The 24481-nt window shown below is 37.3% G+C and overlaps 4 protein-coding genes across 5 annotated transcripts; 1 reads left to right on the forward strand and 3 right to left on the reverse strand.

Annotated features, from left to right (window-relative positions):
• Window positions 1-249: 249 nt before the first annotated feature.
• On the forward strand, window positions 250-5086 carry sced (scrambled). The gene is made up of 3 exons (XM_014241093.3): window positions 250-963; window positions 1029-2652; window positions 3660-5086. Exons 1-3 carry the CDS (start codon window positions 440-442, stop codon window positions 4494-4496), a joined length of 2985 nt encoding a protein of 994 aa, XP_014096568.3. The 5' UTR covers window positions 250-439; the 3' UTR covers window positions 4497-5086.
• Window positions 5087-7707: 2621 nt separating this feature from the next.
• LOC106622039 (uncharacterized) lies at window positions 7708-10928 on the reverse strand. The gene is made up of 7 exons (XM_014241098.3): window positions 10314-10928; window positions 10181-10252; window positions 9742-9891; window positions 9392-9664; window positions 9056-9306; window positions 8468-8978; window positions 7708-8400 (listed from the first exon to the last, which is right to left on the reverse strand). The coding sequence occupies exons 1-7, from the start codon at window positions 10813-10815 to the stop codon at window positions 7787-7789; spliced, it is 2373 nt and encodes a 790-aa protein (XP_014096573.2). The 5' UTR covers window positions 10816-10928; the 3' UTR covers window positions 7708-7786.
• A 956-nt stretch (window positions 10929-11884) lies between these two features.
• Window positions 11885-19166, reverse strand: LOC106622040 (VWFA and cache domain-containing protein CG16868). Of its 2 annotated transcripts, none has more exons than XM_014241099.3 (8): window positions 18952-19166; window positions 17910-18498; window positions 16914-17853; window positions 16182-16850; window positions 15770-16110; window positions 15377-15701; window positions 14004-15323; window positions 11885-13938 (listed from the first exon to the last, which is right to left on the reverse strand). In XM_014241099.3, the coding sequence occupies exons 2-8, from the start codon at window positions 18405-18407 to the stop codon at window positions 13106-13108; spliced, it is 4926 nt and encodes a 1641-aa protein (XP_014096574.2). In that variant the 5' UTR covers window positions 18408-18498; window positions 18952-19166; the 3' UTR covers window positions 11885-13105. The 2 variants fall into 2 exon arrangements, with proteins under 2 accessions (XP_014096574.2, XP_014096575.2); XM_014241100.3 differs by lacking the exon at window positions 18952-19166 and adding an exon at window positions 18775-18873.
• Window positions 19167-19877: 711 nt separating this feature from the next.
• LOC106622035 (uncharacterized) lies at window positions 19878-21412 on the reverse strand. The gene is made up of 2 exons (XM_036374539.2): window positions 21251-21412; window positions 19878-20960 (listed from the first exon to the last, which is right to left on the reverse strand). Exons 1-2 carry the CDS (start codon window positions 21263-21265, stop codon window positions 19989-19991), a joined length of 987 nt encoding a protein of 328 aa, XP_036230432.2. The 5' UTR covers window positions 21266-21412; the 3' UTR covers window positions 19878-19988.
• Between the last annotated feature and the right edge of the window lie 3069 nt (window positions 21413-24481).

Consider the following 24481-nt stretch of genomic DNA (forward strand, 5'->3'; position numbering starts at 1 on the left):
ACTGTAATGTATTGTAGATTGCATTCACATTTGTAAAGCCAAAATGATTTGGCGCTAAATACCTAAATGTTAAATAAAGATTAATTTGATTTATCAACTATATATTAAAATATCCATATGAATTCATATTTACTTTAAAATTTTCTTAAGGGTAGCACAGATATAGTACTAGCAGAGAACGTATATCATATAACGTATCATATATATAATAAACGTTCTCTGCTAGTGTTGGATTCTGCATTTTTCAAAACTTCGGCAACACTAAAAAGGAACGGTATCCTTCTTGTATGCCTTGATGTGCATTCATTTATTTGTTATTGTACATACAAATTCAATAGATTTTTTTCCAGTGGCTTTTCTGAAAATATAACTTTGAGCGATGTACTTTGTATTTTATACTAAAAAATATTAATTTTATTATAAAAAAACAGTGTAAAAAATGGAAACTAATGAGATTACAATGTATATGGATGTTAAACTGGATATACATAATAAACGCCCGGATTCACTGAAGTTTAAGCAATGGTCCAGATGTGAAGTAAAAATTGAAGGTATCAAATGCCTACCAAGCTACTTACGTATCGCAATCACGGGATGTAATGATGCTGAAGGATGTCTGACAGAAGAACAACGTTTCCAGTCCAAAAGATACATTAGTGTTTCCATTATAGTGCCGGGTGTTAGCATAAGTTTAGCATCTTCGCGAACGAAAGAGTACAGCTATGGGCTGTTTTGGACACAAAATCGTAAACAGTGTTTCATATATTTTGCTTTGGAAACCGAGATGAGTTGCAGACGTCATATGAAATGGATAAAAAAGACTATAAAAAATTTAGAATTACATCGTCAATTAATGCTGGAGCAGAATAGAACCAGCCGCGGTCCAAGCATATGCGTGGCTGGTACAAGGCAGTTCGAAAAGGAAAATATGCAGATTCCTCTGCCAATAAATGTGAATAAAGGGTGAGTAAATTCATACCAAATCCATTAGAGTATACAATACTATTTACAATAAAATAAATTTTCAGTTTGACTGAAGCTATTTATTCATCTCTCGAACCTCTGCAAAAACTTCCTATCTGCCATGATAATAACGAACATGATTGGTCAAGGCATAATTCGGATATTTATGAAGAAATACTTGAATACGTTGACGGCCAGCCGCGTCTCTCACGACGTGTGTCACGAGCATCAATTGCTTCAGGTATTTACGAGGAGATGAAGCCTACTACCCAAGCATTTAACGCCATCCATGAAGAGTCAGCTGAATCACAGCAGAGGTCAACAGCTGAAACTACACCGCCGCCACTGCCTCCGCTTCCACCACCTCGCAAACGTATAAACACTTTCGATGGGCAAGGCATGTTAGGTGAAATACCCCGTTCGAATACAAATCCTGAGTCTGAATTAGCCAAGAAAAAGAAATATAAAAACGTTTTGGACAATATATTTGGCAGTGGACGAGCCAAACGTGCTGAAAGCGTAAGCGAAACACAGGCTTGCACTGCGGAAGATATAATTAATAGTGTTACGCCGACTAAACCGATTAAAAATGATAAAGGAACTACACCTATATATGCTAACGATGCAGCTGCAATACGGCAGAAAAAATCATGCACAACATCTGTACCAGCTATATCAAAGCGAAATAGTTTTTCCTCGCCAGATCTATCAAAGATCAACTACTTGGAGACGTTTGATGAAAATGAAATTGTTGTCGGCGCATTGCAAGATTCAATCGCAACCAGTGATGATCTAAATATAAGCGACGAAGGTCTGCATAACGCTTGTTTCGTGCCGTCCAAAGAAGCATGTTTAATAGCGAATGAAAGGATATCAACGGATAGTCTAAATGTGTCTGAAAAAATTCCAAACAATTTTAATTTTTCTGCTATCAATTCGTCTAGTATAAATTTGATAGGCTATAATGGTGCCACCATACCTGCAAGTAATCAGAAAAGAAATAAAATATTGGTAGACGATTTAACAGGGTATTGTGTGATGGCACCTATCCAACCAAAGAAAACAGAGGAGACGGCTACCGACAAGGTACCTACCGACCCAACCACATCCGGTTACTCGACTAACTCGTATCCATCGACAAGTTCTTCCTCTGCAGAAGAACCGAAAGCATCAGCTGCAAAAGAAACTCGTCAAAATAATGCAGAAGAGAGCGCGATATATGAGCAAATGTTGGATCTGCACAAATCTAGTACCGAAATGGATACCACATCAAATAAATGTAATATGAAAGAAATCGATGTTGCGGCTAATCTCAGCTCAGCAACTGCTTTGACATCTAACTCTAACGTTCATGATTTTACCGGTAATTTGTACGAGAATTTATTGGCTGTTAAAGCATCACAAGAACTGGAACAACAATTGCCGCCTGCGTCGCTAAGCACAAGTACTCCAACAGAATCGCCACACACACAACCTGCTGTGGTAAATGAAAAGACAGCAGAGGAAGAGGAAAACTACTATCAAACGCCGCGAAAGTCAATTATCAGTGTTGATGACAAAATTCCTTCTTACTACCCGAACAGCTGTGATACGGTGAAAACTCGCCGACACCACACATTGGCTACAGCGAGCCCACAACAAGCAGTTGATAATTCTCCACCCACAATATCTGGTGCGAGCACAACCGAGGTAGGCACACCCTGTAAAAAGAAGAAAAAATACAAAATATTTTTGTTAAAATACGTTTTGTTGTGTTTATTTTATTTTGTATGTTTTACAAGTTGTTTGTTGTTGTTAGTTGTTTTTGGGAGTTCGTCTTTCAAATGTTTGAGTTTATTGTATATTGTCTTCGTTGTTGAAAACTTAGTTCGAGCTTTATTTAAATAAACTCTTAATTTACAATGTTGAGTAGACAAATGATGTTGTTGTTGTAGTAGCGGCAGAAAACATTACTCAAGTAATCTCGAGGAATGGTGCCGAGTTGACAGTTCATGGCCGGTTAAAAATCCGGAGAAACTGTTTATTTTCTGTTGTTGGCGTTCTTTTTAGTTTTCGTTTCGTTTTTTTTTGTTGTTTTTTTCTTCGTTTTTGTTGTTTTTATCTTGGACGTTCTTTTTGTGTTTTTCTCTTGGTATTTTTTTTGTGTTTTTTCTTGGATTTTTTTTTTGGTGTTTTTTTCTTGAATTTTTTTTGGTGTTTTTTTTTTGTTGTTTTTTGTTTTTTTTTTGTTGTTTTTTGTTTTTTTTTGTTGTTTTTTGTTTTTTTTTTGTTGTTTTTTGTTTTTTTTTTGTTGTTTTTTGTTTTTTTTTGTTGTTTTTTTTCTTGGTGTTTTTTTCTGGGAATTTTTTTTGTTTTGTTGTTTTGGTTGTTTGTTTTTTTGTTGTTTTTTTTTGGTGTCGTTTATTTTCTTGTTGTTTTTGTGTTGTCTGTTTTGTGGCTGTTGGCATTTTTTTTTTCTTCTTGTTGACGTTTTATGCTGGCATTCTCCAAATAATTTTAAGGAATGCTGTCGAGTTGGCCGTCCTTAACCGGAAATCGATCTAAATGCGTACGGATTTCGGAAACCCAACTGCTCCTTTATATTATTTGGCTAATTATCATTGTCATTGTCAGATTATTTATCTAATAAATCTTAATTTATGAAACTTTCTTCTCCGCTGAGTTTTTTTTTTTTTTACATTTTCGAAATATTTCAGAAATCCAACAATCCCTCATCATCAGTTGGTCTACGTCGCTTAGTTACTTTGAAAATAAAACGTGAGCGCAAAGAGAACCTTTACATATCATCTCCACAAAGCATCATAGAGCAGCGACAATGTGGAAATTATGCGACGGAAGCAGACAACAAAAATGCACATAAGAGCAGCAAAGTGCATAAATCTCTGCGCGCGGGTGCTTTAAAAATTGCCGAACATGTCTATACCGTCAAGCATGCTAAGCAAAAAAGTAATAGTGCCGATAAGAATCTAAATAATAACAACAATGAAGCCGATTTGACGAATTTTCCCGAAGATGTACGTGAACGCCTGCAAACAGAGTTGTTGCAATTCGCACTTTTGCAAAAAATTGACTTCAAATTTGATGACGCAAAAACAGCTGCGGATCAGCCGAATACGTTGGAGGATCTTAAAACGCCATCGCCTACCGGAAGGCGACAGCCAACCAACGCCGCCGATAAGGAGCGCATCTACGAGAATCTGCTGCACCACCACCTACAGTTGCGGCAAGCTGAAAACCGAATTGCTGCTGGAATTAGCAGCAATTTATGCAACACACCAGTGACTAGCGCCAGCGTGACAAACGCCAAATTGGAAATGCATCAGAGCTGCATGGCAGGTGTAGGCGATGAGGTCAACTTGGGCGTTGATGGCATGGCTGAGGTGGGCGACAGTTGCAGCGCCGACGCAGCTGTAGGCGGTTTGAGTGGTGTAAAAAAATTTGCTTCGTTGCCGCGTTTCAAGAAAATTGACTTCTCGCCACTGCGCTTGCGCATCAACAATGTGCTGCAACGCGGTCAGCAGCAGGATTTTTAATTGTATTGCGTCAATTTCCACAGCTATAACGGGATTCAACTGCAATTCAGTTTAAACGAGCATTAATTGCAAGAGATCGCTATTAGTTTAGCTGTAATCGCTTTAAAAGTGTGCTTATGTGAGCTCTAAATTATTTTACACTTGTTGAGTTTTCGATGCTATTTCAATTTTACGCAGCTTTAAGCTTTTGCGCTTGTTTTTAACATCTAATAGTAAGTTTTTATGTAAGCTCTCTCATTTTATATAATATAAGCTTTGGCTGTTCTATGTATGTAAGTATGTAAGCATGCGGGGTACTGCATGTTAAACGCTAATCTCACCATATCAATTGTTATTGTTTGCTTTTATTGGCTGACATTTAGAGTACAAAAACGTCGAAATTCGACCCAAAAGTGTGACTTTCCGTGAATAATCTTGTAGTATTGAAACTATATAAGTCTTATTTTTTCATAATTTTCACAATTTGTGCAAGGTTTATATATATATTTTTTTCTTTTTCGTTTGGTTTTTGTGTGTGAGCGGCAGAATTCTGCCGAGTTGACAGTCCTTGGCCGGATAAAAATCCGTTTCCGTTCCGTTTACGTAGACTCGACTGTCATGGGATTGTTTGTTTGGTGATTGCATTGTGCTTTTTCTTTATATAATTAGTATTTGCAAATATATGTGTGTGCTTACTGTGTGCTGTATAAAAAACAACATTGTACAATGTACAAACAATTATATGCTCAAAATGCTTTGAATTTTTAAATATACATATCTATTTAATTTATTGATTTATTTCATTTGATTTTTTAACTTATTTTTTTATTATTGTCATTATATTTTTTATTATTATTATTTTTTAATATTTTTTTTATTATTATTTTTTAAAATTATTTTTTAATATTTTTTTTATTATTATTTTTAATATTTTTTTATCATTATTTTTAATATTTTTTTATCATTATTTTTAATATTTTTTTTTTTATTATTATTTTTAATATTTTTTTTATTATTATTTTTAATATTTTTGTTATTATTTTTAAAATTTTTTTTTAAATATAATTTTTAATTATTTCAATTTATATACATATAACTTATTATTGTTTATCTTTATATGTTATGTTTAAGCAATTTGTGTGTAAATATATTTAATTAAAATGCTGTCATTTGCTACTATTTTATTTATTCATATCATTTTTTCGCTTTTTTTCACTGACATTTGGAATGCCTGTTCGATTTTAGTTAAGCGAATTATCTTGCTCAATCATATGTGTCTGTGTGTTCAATCAAGAAAAGTCCAAAATAAATATTAAAAGTGAATATGAATGCTACGAGCGCGTATATTATAATCACATATTAAATAAATTATATACTCAAACTAAAAGGAAGCGTACAAATAATAAATAACCGCCGATTTAAAAGTTCTAAACATATTTTATAGATTTGTAACAAGTAAATAATTAATAGTAGCAATATAAAATGAAAATAAAATAGAGTTATGATAGCTCAAAATATTTTAATTAACGGAATACATAGACTAAAGCGTAATATTATTGACAGTAAATTATGCTGCCAGCATGTTTTTATAGCAAATTAGATGCAAAGCAAAAATCTGAACAAAAAAAAAATAAATTAAAATAACAACTAACTTATAGTCTATATATTTAGGCATAACAATATTCCTGCAAATTTAAAAATTTTTAATATAGCCAAGCGAAGAGTAAAAATACATAAAAAGACGCACAAATTTTACTAAACGCATATCCCATAAAAATATCCAGAACTGCTCGAACTTAAGAGAGCAGACGCAACGCTTTGCTTGCATATTACTTTATACAAATAACTATATAACTATAAATATCAGTATTCAATTTATTAAAATAAATAATTTCATAAAAAAATTGAATTTTTTGTGAGCAAAATACTCAATACAGTAGTGTTAAAAATGTTATTTGGATTAGGCTATTGCTGAGTTTTAAAAGTATAATATGTAAGCGTATTTTGCTGGCATTTGTAGAAAAGTACTAAAAAATTGATATGTAAACGATGTCGTAAAATGTGCTCAAGGAAATGCTTTTTGGCTTGCTATTTTTGTTGAACTTAAACCAGAGAATGTTAATGAATAGAGAAGGCGCAAATGTTAGGAAGTACTAATTAACGTTCTCTGCTTAAACATATCATTCAAGCTGCAAACAAACTGCAAATTATCAATGGAATTTCAAAAATATCACTCAACTTATAAGAAGTACATACATATACATTTTATATATCATATAACATTATATATAATTTATTATGTGTGTAATAGACGAAAAATGCTTGTAAACAAACTAATACGCGCAAAATGTGTTCAACGACTGTTATTATTATAGCTAGCCATAAATATGTTTAAGATAAATGCTGAATATTATAGGCGCTTTTTAATATTTTTTTTTTTTTTCAAAAAATTTGAATGGTTTTTTTTCGAACAAAATGTTTAATTTTTTTTTTTAATATATATGTACATATATATATTTTTTTAATTTTTTCGAAAAAGTTTTGAATTTTTTTTTTTGGAAAAATTTTGAAATTTGAAATGTTAGTAAAAAAATTATTTTTTTAAGTTTTATTTAGATGCAGATTTTTTTTCGATAAAGTTTAAATTTTTTTTCGACAAAATTTTAAAATTTTTCTAATGTTACGTATAGAAATTATTTTTTAAAGTTCTATTTAGGTGCAAATTTTTTTTCGAAAATGTTTTGAATTTTTTTTTTCTAAAAAAGTTTTGAATTTTTTCTCAAAAAAGTTTTGAATTTTTTTTCAAAAAAGTTTTGAATTTTTTTTCAAAAAAGTTTTGAATTTTTTTTCAAAAAAGTTTTGAAGTTTTGTTGTCGAAATTTTTGTATACTTTTTTAGGTATAGAAATAATTTTTTTTTAAGTTTTACTTAGGTTATGTAAGGCTTACTTGTTGTTGGTAGCATATACAAATATACATAAATATAACAAAACTATTTTATGCTAGTTCTACGTGTTGCGAGCGTATGGAAAGTAGGTTAGCATCACTATTGACGTTCAAATAGCGAAATTGCCGAATATTATATAGTACATTTATAAAAATAAATAAATTAATATGCACTCGAAAAAGCTTTGTTTAAAAAGCTGTAGAAAACAAAAATTATTCGGAGTTTTATTTTGGAAAATAAATTTGATTTAATTTATTTATAATTATTTAAATTGACTACACGTATTTCAATATAATACACACTCAAACACACAGTTATAAACAATAAAAATTTATCTACAAAAATATGCTCCTCTAACGGCGTCATCACATGCATTCCACCTGCTGATAGCGCAGACAAGCGCCAATATTATCCTCCGCGCTACCCTTGCCTAAACCGCTGCCGAAATGCACGCCTATATAGAAGGGCGTCACGGTTGATTCGATGCGACATGGCCACACGCCACTGGAGCAGAATTGTGAGCCGCAATGCACCGGTTCGCAACCGGGCAATGTCGATGAGCCCAGCGGACCCATGCCTATGAAGTCTTCAACAATACAAGGCATGGTCAGCCGATCTGTACAGCGAGAATATAGCTGACGCGCGCTCGTCACTGGTCTCACACTACCTCTGCTGTTTGGGCTCTTCTCACCCAACTGCCGACTATTGCGTCGAAAGCTGTGGAAATCGAATGCGCTGCGCAGGAAACCGAACAAATCGAAGCCTCCACGCACAGGTCCAGGTCGACGCGTTGGGGCGCCAGCAATCGAGTCGGTATCACCTCCACCGGAGCCTTCATCTGCAATGTCATCACTGAGCGTTGTAGAAGAAGTCGTAGCCGGAGTGGTGCTGCTACGCGTGTCTAATGTAGTGGCGCTACTGCTGCTGGCCGGTGTTTCCGATGTAGCAGCAGGCATTTCGGATGCAGCTGGAGCGGCGGCTTTTTGAAAGCAATAACACGTCCATATACAAATATATAAATATATATTTTTAATGAAAATACTCACATGTAACTTCTGTACTGCCTGGTGGTGCCGCGCTACTACTCGCCGCCTCTGTTGGCATAGTGGCAGCGCTGCTGTCCGTCGCGGTTGTGCTGGCATCCATTACCGCGGCGGTAGTAGTTGTGGTGGCCTCTGACGATGCAGCGCTCGACATCATAGCAGCTATTGTTGTTGCAGCGTCCATCATTTGTAACATATTGGGATCGTCGGCAAGTACTGTAGACTGCATTGTAGGCATGGCATCCATCGCTGGATCGTCGTTAGTTACAGCGCCTGTTGCTGCTCCTCCACCACCCATCATGCTGGTCATTACACCAGCTAACATAGGATCCATCATTAATGCTGGCGCACCCATATTAAGCATGGCTGGTTCCGCAGCGCTGCCTGGGCCAATGCGAAATGATTGCTCATCACACGGCTGGTACATAATTGAACACATAAACTGTTCCTGGCGCATGCAGATGCGATAGTTCTGGTTAGCCAAGTGACGACCGTTCTCAGCGAAATTGAAAGTCTAAAGTGGAGACGTCAGTAAAAAGTGCATATTATAAATTATTTGCTTGGAATAAAGTCATACGCATCGACGCAGACCTGTATGATGCCATCGGTGCCCGTGTGGTACTGCAAACAACCGACCGGCGCCCGTTGACTGAAGGGGATTTGAGCAATGCGTATCTCCCAGAGACGTATAGGTTGGAAGCGTTGCGTAAAATTCATGGCGATCTCAATAATCGGCATGGCACCGTCGCTGCTATTCGGATAGAGCTGACTGAAGGTGAGTGGACGCAGGTTGCCATAGAGAGTTTGTCGAGGAGCAGCAGCGCCACCCACTTCATAATAAACTGTAAGCAGAACACAATTATATACTTTTGTAGCTTGTTCGCCGATCTCTCGCACTCTCTCGGCTCAACTACCTCAACTACTCACTGTGCTGCCCACTGTTTTGTCCACACAAAGACAGCGCGCCACTTGGACCGCCATTAACTGCAAACACGTCACCGTCGCAGACGCCAGTTCGTCGATTCGGTTGCCCCATTGAAAAGTGATAGAAGTCTATACGCAGCTGACTAACCTCATTGCTCATAAGTTTGATCTTGTAGTTACAGGGTGCGCTATAATTGCTCGGCATAAAGCTGGGGAATTGCGGCGACACCAAATATGTGACGTTGCTGCTAATGGTTGTGTTGCAACTGGCGATGACTGAATTGTTTAATAAATAACATTTCTTATTTGTTGACATATAAACATTCGAAGATAACGGTAAAGTTTATACTTACTAATGCAACATACGCCAAAGCCCATTGCGCAATCACCCTTCGCGATTCCACCTTTGGCGCGGCATTCGTATATGTTGAAGCAATTGCCGATGCGGCGGCCATCATCGGAGAGACACTCGCCGTCCACAGGCACAGGAAACAGGTGAATCACTAGATGAATGTTAACTTATATATAGCTTTGAACACAGTAAATAACTGTAAACAATTTTATATAATATTATGTTTATGTATTCGCTATTTCCGCCCGAACATTAAGCTGACGCTACTAAAAGATATTATGTTACGTTCAGTTAGCGTTTTGGTAACTTTTTGCTCGAAAATAAACTCTTCAGCTTAATATTTTTGTTTGCACAGCTATTGCGAACGGTGCAAATGCATTTTTTTTTGTATACGGAGAAAGTTTTCACGCAAAAATTTGCATGCGCACAAGGTCACTTACCGCGATTTTGGCGTTTGCTTGGCAGGTCCAGTGTGTCTTTGCTTTCCAAATGTTTTTCAATCGTATCGCCGACTGCAAATAGATTATAATTTGCATAGTTTCGGCTCAGAAATCACCGCCTTCTCATGCTTACCATGCTTTGGCTTGCTTTCTACTTGCTGCTCCACTTGTGTACGGTTAAGGCCACCGGATGTGAGCTCGTGAGGCGCATCAAAATCCATACCTGCATATTGAAAGTTCTCAATAGTCTGCAATGACTGCACTTCCGGCTGCTCCTCAGCCGCCTGCGCAGCTGCGGTGCTCGACTGTTCGATTGCGCTCCAAATATCGATGTGTTGCAGATTAGCTGGCCAAGCGCGTTCAATGCTATGCGTGCCATTTGTGCGCAAATCCGAATTATGCCCAGCGAGACTGGGCGCAGCTTGCACAAGCAATGGCAGCGTGTGCGTATAACAGCTATTTAGCGCCAATAAAGTGCATGCCAAGCGCAATAATGTCGGCAGTGCCAGCAGCCAATGATTATTGAACGAGCTCCACTTTATTGAGTGCTTATTTGACACAGTTCTACTTAAATAGCGAGCATTCCTTGCATTTGCACTTAATACAGGTCGCGCATGCGCGTTTTCACTTTCCATTCTGGCGGCTTCGTTTAAAATGCAAATGACTTCAAATAAAACGTATTTTTCTGCGTTTATTTGATTTGCTTGTTAATTGAAAATTCGCGCGTCTGCACCTCGGCAACGCTCAAAACAAAATGCACGCAGCTTACATTGTTATGACTGTGCTCGGATACTGAGCCACAGAGCCACTCGGCCGATTGGCTGCTGCCGCGACTAAATAATGTCAACAACGGCAGCCGCTATTATCGGATATGGTGGTTAGAGTGGTATTAGCTTAACGTTAGACTGCATGCGTGTATGCAGCTAACAACAACAATTACAATATTGACACACTGCCACAAAGCGTCTCGTAGTAAATCGAGCTGCGAAATGAAAGTGGCGGTGAGAGTGTTTCTCGTTTTTAACTCCGCCACCGCTGAAACGTGTTCTTTGAAATTGATTGCTCTAGCCGACACACACACCACTGCCTGCATTCGGCTGCACATGTATCGGCCACAGCACTCCAACCAAGCCGTGGTAGCTGTACATCTAGCGTACAGCGCCAGCTCCCTCTAAATGTTGTTCGCTCGCCACATTACCGCATTTATTTGCTCATTGTTAAGGCGTTGCGGCACACGCTCAAACGGATTGTCCTCGTTTGTCGCCACACTGATTGATAAGCGGATTTATTAATGTCAGCTTGTTGACATTATGCGTGTTGTTTGTTCTGCTTGTTGTTATTGTTGTGCCACTCGAAGTTGAACGTTAATTTGTAGTTAAGTTTTTTTTTGTTGGAGATAAAGTGACATTTTGAACAATAAACGAAAATAATTGAAAAGTTCGTTGCTTAAGTCTTTTGTTTGGTTCAGGTGCATTTTGCACTCTAGCGGTGAAACATCGTTTTATTATTATATTATATTTCGAAGCTTAAAGTTTATTGTGTATTTAAGCTTGTGTGCAGTGGCGAAAATGCGGCATATTGCACAAAAATGTAAAATAAGTGAAAAGTTCGTTGCTTAAGTCTTTTGTTTTGGCGCAGAAATTTGTTTGAATTCTAACTGTTTTATTACTATAACTCACATTTAACGACAAAACAAACACAGAATTTTGATTTTTTTTTAAATCTCTTACAGTTATTTTATTCATAAAAAACTTCAGCGTAGTTCATGCCACAACGGCAGCATACGTTTGTGTAAATAATGAAGTGTTCAGATTTATATATTTTATTTGAGTAAACAATTAGTTATTATCTTAAAGTAATTACTTGGGTAAACAACGGTACTTTTTAGATGCATTTGCTGCTGCGCAATTTTTTTTGTTTCTATTTTTTTTTTTTTTTTGTATAAGTACATAATACCTTACACTAAATATATTTACTATATTTTTTAGACATAAAATCGAAATATAAAACGCAGAAAGCATACAATCGCCAAAGTGGCGTCTTAACGACAGACTAAATGCAATTTATATGCTATGTAATATACGACAATATGCGGCAAGAAACAGTTTAAGTCACTCAATTTCATTTACAACAAATTTCTTTAAACATTTTAATGGGCGAAAATCGTATATCTAATGGATGGTTGCATGTAATACTTATTTAATAGCAAAAATAATAAAAAACGTTTGCCTTAACAACTTATGCAAAGTCATCAGATGACAATACCGTTAGTTAGCGTTTGCGTATGTAAAACATTTGCAGCTGCTGTGCGGCACACAGAGCGCAGTCGTGATAATATTAATAATTAAAGTAATAAAGAGAGCGCGGCAATTTCACTTTCACATGAATTTACATTGGCGTTTACAGTATAAAGTAATTTGCAACGTTTTGCAGGTAGAGACGGTGTGTGATGTGTTCGTAGGTAACTTGTAACAGCACAGTTTTAAATGCAACATCTATGTATGTATGTATATGTGTATGCATGCATATGACAGCTTAAGTATATACACTAATCAATAGCTTAAAATGCAAACTTAACGCTATTAAAATTTATATAAAAAAAAAAAAGCTGCAACAAGAAGCAATACCTGGACGCAACTACAAATATGCATGCTTTTAAAAATTGACAAACAAGCGAAGGCATAAAAATACGTTATTCAATAAAAATATGTAAATATTTGCTTAAAACGTAAGCGCTTGGAAGTACTGATTGCGGTAAAGCATTACACATGATTTACGCTTCTAAATCTTAACTTATGCTTACTATAAACTCGCCATCATTTAAGCGAAGCAAACATTTTCTGCGTTAATACTTTCAACTTATTGCTTAATCTATAAAGAGAATATGCGATTCATTGCTATAAAACAGTTGCACGTTCATAGTAACTACGTTTCCGTCGGTTCCATATGCCTATGTACCGTAACCGGCGCTAGAATGTAGCGCGGCGCAGCCATACAGTCTTCGGCCGAGTCGTTTAGCGGCAGTGTCGTCTGTCCATAGACAGTTGCGTTGTCGCCTATGTGACGCGTTGGTGTTACCGCCTGTTGGTACTTCTTCGGTGAGTTTATTTGGTAGCGCGACGCCAACATATCTTTCGCTTGCGTCGGCGCCGGTGCTGGATGATTAAGATATGGATTTTGATAGTGTGGTTGATGGTGGCGGTTTGTTGGGCTCGATATGGAGGTTGATATGGACATTGTGTCGGACTTGCTGTGGCGTTTGTCATGCAGTAGCAGCGGTTCGGCCAGCGCAAAACATTGGTGATCAGAGGAGTCTTCGTGCGGTGTCATTGTGGAGTAACCGTGATCCGATTCACCGTTTGGCGGCCGTCGATAACTGCTGCCTGTGGACATGTGGTAAGGTGAAATGTCGGCGGGATGTATTAGATTGCGCTGGGCGGACGGATGCTCGTAACCACCATTGCCGCCGGGTGGATCGTCATGCGCTTGGCAATCGTCGAAATTGAAGCGCGATAATGGTAGACCGTAATTCTCTTCTTGCATTGAATCCACATAGAATTGCTCCTGCGATTGTGCATCCATATTGTGGCGATAGCAGTAAATGGCAAAACCAATTACGAAGGCCAACACAATAATAGCGCCACCCACCGGACCAAAGGCTGAGTATGAGCTGGGCTTTTGTCCAGGATTGTAGCTGTGTGCAGCGATTATATCCACATCGTCCAAGTCACCATACGGTGTAAGTGAGGAGAGCACGCCTATTTACGAAAGTATAAATGTGTATTCAAATAAAAAATTTAAAATATTTGCTTTTCGCACTCACCATTAAAGCAAGCTGCCTGCGCGGCACAAAAGGACGCCGTAAAGCCATTTCCGTCTAGATCTTGCTGGCACCATTCACAACCCATTACTCCGAGACACTCACTCTGTGTGCCATACACATCACAATTGATGCTGACGCACGAATGCAACAGCTGATATTCTGTGCTGACCGGCGGCAGGGCAATGAAATGTTCGCTGGGCGGTTCGCAATACGAAAACTGTTGTGTGTAATTTAGAAAACGTGCTATAGACGACTCCGCGGGGTACGCATGTTTTGCGCCAACAACGCCATTGAAAACCTCCATTTCCATCGGGCATTCACACGGGCACTCGCAGTCCATCTGATCCATACGATTACAATTTAAACAGATGCGATCAATCGTGCTGCAGGGACAGAAAGCACCACCGTCGCAGGTTGAATTGAGCACTGCGGCAAATATGTTGCTGCCATAGATCAGTGCGATGGCGTATTTAGTGCGTTCGCCATGCACTACATTCGTGAGAATATCGCTCAGCGAGGTGTTGAACACGTAGTAGCGTTGCAGCGTACGATTTTGGTAGTTTGCACAGGCGAGTTTACGCACCAGTGATTTATGATTGAGTATATCATTGGCTAGATAGGATTCCTTGTGTGTGAGGTGCTCGTGTGGCCGGCGTTGGTTGCGTGTTTGTGTACTCGCTTCTAACATACTCGGATGCGCTATAAGATAACCTTCGTTTTCGAAGAGCAGACATTTGATATGCTTCATCTGACATAGCGGCGTTGAGTCAAGTATCATTTTGTAATAGTATGCATAGGGCAGGTCGAGAGCAACAATAGCTACCGGTTCGTCGCGTTCAACCGAATGCAAAGCATTTGATTTGCCCTCGAAAATTGTATGCGCAATGGTGACGATGTAGCCGGCGCCGCCAGCATCCAAATAGGGTTCGGTTGTAATAATTTTACCAGGCTGTTGTAGAGCCTTGCGGAACCATGGCCGTCGTGTTGGATCATAATTGGTGCTAAGCAAACAACCCGGGTAAACTTGCAGCACGCCATTTACACTGGCTATGTAACGGCGTATGATGTAGTTCTTGAGTGTGCCGCGTGCATCTTGATGTCGCTTCTTTAAGTGTTGCATGGCATTATAGAGCGCGCTCACTTCTTGACGTATTTGTGGTCGCAGACCTGGATTGGCTAAGAGACCAGTGGTGTCCTTCAAGTAAGCCATTATACTCTCTACCGTACGAATTTGTGCGCGTGGCGAGTTCACACGATTGTTGTGTAGAAACGTGAAGGGCGACATGAAAGCGGAAGCGCTCAAGAAAAGCGTGGGAGTATCTGAAAAAATACATTTAGCATATTTCATGCTTGAGTTAATACAATTAACATACCCATAGTGGCCACTTGACGAAAGTAACGGCATGCCTGACCATTTGAGGGCGGCAGCAAATCCAGCCGGTGATAAAGCAATTCCATGCTTGAAAAATAGTCATAATTATTGTTGTGGAAGCGCGCTGTATTATCCTTGGTTATGCTGAAACGCTGCAAGTTTATTGGCAAACCGGCTGGCACTTGTAGAGTTGCTGCACGCATGCTGTTATCAATATTTGCAGGCGTGGATGAGTTGCTGAGACTTGTTTCTGCTTTAAAAGTAGACACGAGGCACAGTATGTAGATACCCAATATAGACTGCCATTGATAAATTCGTTCAAAAGACTAAAATTAGTTAAAAATATTTAAATTAAAAATTATATGCGTATGTTATTTTATTTTCATTGCCAGACCTCAATTCTCCGATCCCTGGTGAGGTAAACGTTCGTGGTCAGATTTCCGCGCTCTTCGTGTAGAATTTGTTTCCTCGTATATGCAAAATCTGTTGAGTTCTCCAAGAAGGCTATATCCACGGGAAATGGTGTCTGTTGCTGTGTCATGGGGCGTGGAAATGCCGGATGCGCTATAGTTATACCGTTACGATCAATAAGGAATGCGTAGCTGAACTCATTTTTATTGGCGTTTTGTGTTGGTTGCCCATAGCTGATTACATCCTCTATTAAATCGGTAAGATAAAGATTAACGCCCACTAAACCGAAAGGAGGCACGGCATGTGTGACCGATACAATAGCGTCTGTAATGCGTATATATATAATTATGTATAATTGCTGATTTCTTATACTATTGTAGATAAGTTTTACGTACCACCACTATTTGGCTCCACCACAGGCAGCTGCACCTCCAGACTCTGGCTTAAATATCGCTCGCTGAATGTATGCTGAAATAATGCAACGCACAAACGCATCAGTTCGTCCGTTTGCGTTTTAGTCAGCACGAAAAATTTCCCCACCAATTGTTGGAGATCAGCATCATTTTCTAACCATTCGTTTACTGGTATTTTGTACTTAGTGTAGTTTTGTGTGGCGATATCAGCGAGAAATTGCTTCTCATACATTATGCGCTTTTCATCGGTGATCACCGCGCATGTGTGTATAACTATTGGATCTATTAATTGACGCTGGCCGTTTGCAATCACTTGTAGCACATGCATCGTGTCGGAGAGATTGGTGAGTAGACCACGTGTGGCGTAAATAAATTGTATTGGATTTTGTTCCGTTATCACACTGATGTTCTGCAGCTGATATAGCATTTGGAAGGCATATTCGAAGCCCAGCGAATGGTTTGTTTGGCCTTTTGTAACGGCAAGCGAGTGTATATAGTTCAGAATCTCTTCTTTTCGCGCTCGAGTCGCATAAAAGACGCCGGTTGCTGCGTCGTTGGGATAGGTATCGAATTGCATAATATGTGTTTCATCGGATACGGTCGCTATGGAAATTAGATCGCTGGGCGATAGCAGTTGCAAGATATTTGCAGCTGAAATTAAATGGAAAAATCATGAATATCGTACTTCTTTTTTAGTTTTATTAAAAAAATTACCCAATGCCTTCGTAAGTTCTAGCAATTCCATATTCATAGCCGAACCGACGTCTAGTAATAGAAAAACGTATTTATTTTTTATGGACGTTACATACAATTGCTGGAAGTAATTGTCTTCGTAATAGCGTGTACGCAGATCTTCGGCATGATCGCTGCGCGATAGGAAGTATATATGTTTAAAGTGGTTTCCTAGGAATTTCAGTTTCGCATTAGTTGTAGTTGTTGTTGAGGCGGTGCTGCGCACATTTGTCGATAATTTAGTTAACTCAATGGAAAAATCACTTTTCATCAATACATTCTTTAAAGTTTGTAGTTTTTCGAGTATGTACGCATTGGCGCGCGCCTCAAAGGAACCTTCATCCATAAAATAGTTGGTCTGTTCGAAATGCTGAAAGTACTGTGATTTATGGCTTGGTAAATCAGTTTTAAGATAGTTTAGGATTTGTATTTGTTGCTTGTTGTAATTCGATTCTGCAATTATTTGCCTATTGTTGGCATTGCTTTGAAAAGCCTGTATGCATGAGTGCAAATACAAGCGCAAATTACGCGCGCCATGTGCTGTGTCCACTAAACCATCTAATTCATCGATTTCAACATCAAATTCGTCCTCTTCACTTTCAACTCCGCTTTCTTCATCATCTTCATCTGTCTCCGTATCATCTGCCTCAGTATCGACATCGTCGTTCTCATCACCATATTCGGTTGTCTGTAGATGTTGCTGTAGCAGCACTTTTGTAATGTTGGTACGAAAGAAATCTCGCAGTTCCAGCACTACATGCGTCGCTTTTTGTAGCTTCTTAGCGAGTCGCTTGGCGAAGATCTGCAAATCTTGTTCTAGTGTGGCGGACAAAGAACTGTACTGTGCGTCGCTACTATTCTTCTGTGCGCCCAGGTTGAGTACGGCGCTATTGCCACTAAAATGCATCGAATCAAATAATTCCTGCAAAAGCGAGTGTTTTAGTTTGCGTTATTTGAATTTTTTTTCTAAAAACTCACCTGTATGGTCGCAATACGCATTTCAACATTACGTATAATCCGCAAACGCGCGTCTATGTTGCGTACCAGCTCCAGCACATTTTGTTGATTATGATAGTTTGTGAAAAATACGCTGGCTGAAGTTTGGGTGAATGGCGAAGAAGCCGATGGTACGGTAATACTGCTACTTACAGCGACAGCATTAGATTCCACACTTGTATTGTGTCTCAAAGGCACTTTTTGAGGCGCCACACTGGTTGAGGACGGCTTCGGCACCGGCAACGCATTGGTATTCACAGTGACAAACTCCTTCGCCACTTTCGGCAACTCAGTGGTTACTTTATGATATGCATTAAAGCTAGTATTACTTAATAATAGAGGAACATTACTGTTAATGTAATTAGTAGTATTTGCATTGGAAGTTGTAGCTGTGTCACTGCCATCGAAATCATCAAGCACCACTGCGTCACAGCTGAAGAGCAAAATCAGGACAAATATCCACTCCATATTGCTTAGCATTATAGGCGTTTGTTGTTGTAAATCACATATAACCAGCTACTGAAATGTTCTGTAAATAAATTCCATTATCATTCGCGGGTCGGTTGATACGCTGTAAAAGGAGAAGTATATATTTTTAGACCATTTAAAAGAAAAGTTAAACAAAACGGGTTTGTGAAGCAAGTCTGTTTTTTGCCGCTTGCACATGTTAGTTGTTTGTTGGTGAAAATAAGATGAAAATTTAGTCAAAATATTGTAAATAAAGTAGCTACAATTTATTATTAGGGTATGAATAAGTGAAGCTTCAATTCATGTTTTTTTGTAAAATTTTAGAAAAAATTTCTTAGATGCTTATTTTCGCTCATCTAACAAGCAACTGCATACATACATAGATAGCGCTATGAACAAAACTTATTGCGGCCGTAAATAAGCACAAATCGCGAAATTAAATGTAAATATTTATGCTTATTTCGCTTTCACACACAATTCGAGTTATATATATAGCAACAACAACACATGTAGAACATATACGCGGCAGACTTCAATCACGGACTTGTTTTGTTACCTTTTATATTTTTTCTTGTGCTGACTTTTTTGTTTATTTATCTATTTCCTTTATAGTTTGCCGCTTCGTGCAGTACATTCACACAAACTAACATACACCAAAACGAAAAAAACAGTGAAAAATTCAGGCATGGTCACCTTCACTTCATTGGCTTCTGATCACTTTGGACTTATCCATTTCAAACTCCATTTAACACATAATTATCTGAAAATGATTTTAATTACAGTTTCTAATATTTTTACAGAAAATAAAGGTATCTTTTTTTCAATAAAATGTAAAAATACAAATATGTACTCTACTATCGTGCTATGCGCAACCAAGCAATGAAAAACAGTGCTATACTGCGAATGTCATATGAAGCATAAACTGATAATTGTGATAAGCAAAAGCAAACCAAAAAGTGGTGGATTTTGGATTTAAAGTAATTGTTAAAAATTGGGATTTTCTTATAGCAACGGTAATGATATTTAAAAATTTACAACGATAATATCATTAATTGCCTAAAACTGTCTTCACTTTGTTTATTGCAGTTGGTATCTAACAAATTATTGAGTATGGATCTTTTAATCGAATAAATTCGTTTGTTGAAATTTGGCAACCTCAAAGCTCTTCGGTATTGCGCTTTGTTTTCTTTCCTTCCTCTTTTAATTTTAGTTAGCTCAGTGGAAAATGTACCGCTTTCCGGTGGCGTCAGTAACTGATTTAAATTCTATTTCTTCTAAAAATTGTAAATGTAATACAAAGCTCAACTAATGTGGACCTCTTTAAGAACCGGCATTTCTAGGAGTCATTCGCACTTTTTTTTCAAAAGCTGTTGCCTTAATATGTTTGTGTATATGTTTTTAATTGAAGTGTTGCGTAGTGAAGTAGTGAAATCTTGCTATAAAAAACTTATTTTGTCCAATAAGAAAACAAACACAAATCAGTATAACTAAAAGATATGTACATATTATGTATATTTATTAATTTACACTTTTACTCATAACACGATTATACAACCAAATTATTATATGCCACATGTAACGTAAACATTGCTTTTATTTCTTAACAATTCTCACTAATTGCCCATTGCTGTTGGATTTAAAAATCGGATCGTTAATTTCACCTACAGGCATATACTGCAATTGTGCAGTGAAACCACCATTCCTGCGTGCTTCCTCCTCACTTTGTGTAGTTGTGAAACGCACGAATTGCAAGCGATTATCCGGTCCTAAAACATAATATTGACCTCGAGTCGCACGTGAGGCGGGGTAGCCACCACTTGTTTTCTTTGTACCGTCAACGTTAACCTCCTGCACATCAGCCTCTGATGCACCATCATCACTACTTACTGCATCTGCTTCGAGTTGACGATTGTACGCGTCTTTGGCTGCATTAAGTGCTTCGATGGCAATACGTGCTGCTTCCTCCAATTCAGCATCCGCTTGTCGTGGCTCTAAATCTTGTGGATCCGGATAGTTAATGGTAAATTTTTGCTCGCCTCCGTTGCTTGGTGGCCCATAAGTTTGTGCTGGCCGAGATAATGCAGATTGTTGTTGCACGCCGAAAGCGAAGTTTGTAGGTTTTTGTGTACGCAAAGCACGTTGTGCGCCTGGTTGTTGTTGTTGTTTGGTGGTAGATATTTGAAAGATATTAGTCTTTTGTTGCGGATATGGCCGGTAGTCAGTGGCTTGCAAAACGAATTGTGGTCCTGGCTTCTGGTAGGGTGGGCGCTGTACTTTCAAGTCAAAATCAGTGCTCTGCCTTCTTGGTGGCAAGTATGCATTAGCCGGTCGCCTATTAGGCGAACTTAAAATATTTTCTTGTATTTGTCCTACATATTCAATACGCGCTTTATTGAGTTCTACATCAAATATGGGTTGTTGTGGTTGTCTTTGTTTTTCAATATCACGTGCTGGAGGCAAGTAGTCAGTTGGCAAGTTAAAAGCGCGCAGCGGACGCCAACCTGTAGCGGGATATGGCGCTTCAGCAAGAGCACAGGTAACAAAAAGTAAACAAATAACACCGGTCTGTGGAAGAGAGCGAAACATTTGGTTAGAACTTTAGCTTTCTTGTTAGAATTTACCGAAATGCTGTACATTTGGTACATTTGTTGGAAAAAACATTTTAACACATTTATTATTTCAAATCAGTGCACTAAATCCTAACGTTAATATATTTAATCAGCGTTTAGCAGAACACCACTAAATTTTTTGCACTTTTTAATAAATTTGTTTTGAAAAATAAGCTCTAAATATATTACAGCATTTAATTTATATGAGTTCTGTATTTTACACATATTTGTTTTCTTGTCACCAACCTTAAAGCACGACATTTTTCGACTGTTTTTCGCACCGCAACACAACGAATATTACCGACAACTGATTTCGTGCAATCCAACAAAACACATTTTTATACCCAAAAATGCACTTAATATTATGAATATGCATAAAAACTGCAATGCAAAATATAAAATTTATTAAGTTTCGAAGAGCTAAATTGTAATAATTGAAATTTTAAGCACGTCATAATCGAATGCACTAAACTGTGCTAAGGTGCTATGCATAATGTTCTCTGCAATGCTGCTGATGTCGCGGTCGATAATAAAAGGGTGGAATTTACACATGTGCAAATTATAATAAAATATTGTAGTAACATGCAAGCTTGCTAATAAAACAAATGCAATGTGCAGCGATAACTGTGACAACAACAACTTAAAAAGAAGAAAACTTTAACCGAAAATGGCTGCATCCTCAGTGTGAACGCTCTTGAATATTAATTTTTAGTTTTTAGCGTAAATTCGCGTACATATTGTTTGTATATTGTTATTTGTATGTATGTACGTATTTTTCGTTAACGTATTAACACCGTGTATGCGAGTGTGCATGTGTTTTTGTGTTATTTGCGGTGTTGTCACGTATTTTACTTATTTATTTTAAATTAAATTTGTGTACACTAATTTGTTATGCGATTGCTCAGATAAAGCACTTGCACATAAGTACTTGTGTATATGTATATATATTATATATACTAAACAGTGTATACGCGAATTAGTCCCTGAGCATTTAAGATATTGATCTGCAACTTTGCGCACACACTTTTCTCCCCAAGAAGCTGCTCATTTGTCGGAAACGCCAATATCGGATGACTATAGCATAAAGCTGCCGCACAAGCTGAACGGTGAGAATCAAGTGCTTGTATGGAAAACTTTTTCGTTTGACGAGATATTTTCATGGCTTATTGTCTAATGCAACAGTGCAAGTTCCAAGTTTCAATTGTTCAGATCGAGTCACTATAGCATATAGCTGCCATACAAACTAAACGTGCGGAATCAAATTATTGTAAGAAACATTTTGTATTTGTGAAGGGTGTGAAGGGTAGGGCTACGTTGTAAGTAGTTGTTGTAATTATTATCGCTATATATATATGTATGTAAAGAAGCACACATCAGCTTTTATATCAATAGGTACAATTCAGGACATTTTCCTCTTGAGCAATTAATCATTATCCATTTTATTTATATCTATAAAACTTCTACTACATAAAATTTCAAAAAAAATCAAAACATGTAATATTGAAAAAAATAAAAAAAATTTAATTTTTAACGCATAGAATTGCATAATCGAAACTGATCGTAACTGTATTTTAACAGCATATACTTAAGCCCTACTTGACATATACATACCTAAACAAAGTGTTTTCTAGACTAAAAAAAATTTCCAGTATAAACTAAATCTTTAATAACTGAACATACAAGCACATACACGACAACATGGAGCTGCGTAAAGTTGACGGACAATTAAATTAATATGGTTAGCGCGGCTACTGGCCCTGCTACAGCATTTCGCAGCCATAAGTAGCATATACATATATATACAAATGTTTATGTAAATAAGCAAGCATATATGTATGTATGTATATATTATATACAGTGCGAATAGCTGGTAGCGCCACCAGTCTTTGACCTTTCCTTGTCTTTTTCCAAATTCAGCTTCAACTTGGCCGTCAATGTCGAGTGTGTCAATTAAAGATGAGTGCGCAAGTTGTTTCTTGTTTACACTTGTTCTGGCATGTCTTGTCGTGGTTTATTATTGTTGATGCATGCATACTACATACATACATACAAACATACATAAATGTATAATTATTTAATAGCGGTAAACGGCACGACAAGAGAAGTTGTGCGAAAATATATAGTGTTATATTGTCAATTGCTACTTTTGCCAAAATATTTACCACCAATAAATACATATAATAATTATTTATGTTTTATCAAAATTCTCGTTTGCTCTTTAATTGTTTTTGTCAAATTTAAAAGTGTTATTGTTATTATTGTTTAATAATTTTAATTATTGTGTTTTAAAGCACTTAAAATTTCTGCAATAATTTGTAACAACAATCGTGCAAAGCAAAATTGCAATTAATAACTTAGCCGTGTGCAAAAAACACTTGAATTTCAGCTTTGACTAATTGAGGGTTGCATATCCGCGTGCTATTTGAGTGCCCCTTACAGCCTATTTAACTAAAGACATTGCACCCGCTAATTTAATATTGTAACAATATACCATATGTATGTTCAATAACCATTGTGTGCGCACAAATTGGTTTAATTGAAATTGCTTCGAAATTCGCTCGAATAAAATGCGTCTGCTTTATTGCCTATAATTTTGAGATCTGATATGATCATTACGCCTACTTGCCACAAACACAAATTGTTTTTGTTTTTTTTTTCTAACAAATATTCATACTTAAGTGCTGCTATTAAACGGCAAGTGCACACATACATACACACATTCGAATATTGTATTTGCTCTCGAGCTAAAGCTGCACTTTGTGAGCACTTGTGTGAGGAAATATGTAATCAATTTTTATTGCATTTTATCTATAAAGTAATTTTTTTGTTAAATCGTGGCAATTTCAACACGGCAAACGTCATAACCTACACCAAAAATGCAACAAAAAATTAAATTATGTAGTTTTGTACAGCAACAACAAAGTAATTGTAGCACAACGCCTGTGGCAACATAAAGCCACAAACATAAATGCTGCTGATGAAGCGCATCCTCTTGTGTATATGAGCAGGCAGCTACAGTTGTAAGCGTTTATATATGTATGTACGTATGTGTTTATGCGTGATTTTTTATCTTTTGTAATTATTCATCGATAGTGTGGCGGCAAAATACGTATTAAGCGCTTATAACAGTTTGCCACTTCAACTTGTCCGATTGTGTAATGAGTTTGAGATTGCGCCAACGCTTGGCTTGTAACGTCGTTCGCTCATGCCTTGACTTGTAGCTATTTATACACATTTGATACTCGTACATCGACACATAAGCTGATACAGTTAAATGCCTCTTGACATCGTTTTTGAAAGCAAATTTTTTTCTTTTACATTTAACTGCTCATAAATTTTATTCGACTGTCATATTTAAATTTATTGCCTCTCATTTAATGACGCTTGGAGTGTGGCCAGGGAATTTTCCAAAACTTTAAATCACTTAGCATGCACCAAACTTGCTGCATTAAGCTGAAAACACCACTACTGATAGTA

Source organism: Bactrocera oleae, chromosome 4, assembly GCF_042242935.1.
Source record: "Bactrocera oleae isolate idBacOlea1 chromosome 4, idBacOlea1, whole genome shotgun sequence".
Classification (NCBI taxonomy): Eukaryota; Metazoa; Arthropoda; class Insecta; order Diptera; family Tephritidae; genus Bactrocera; species Bactrocera oleae.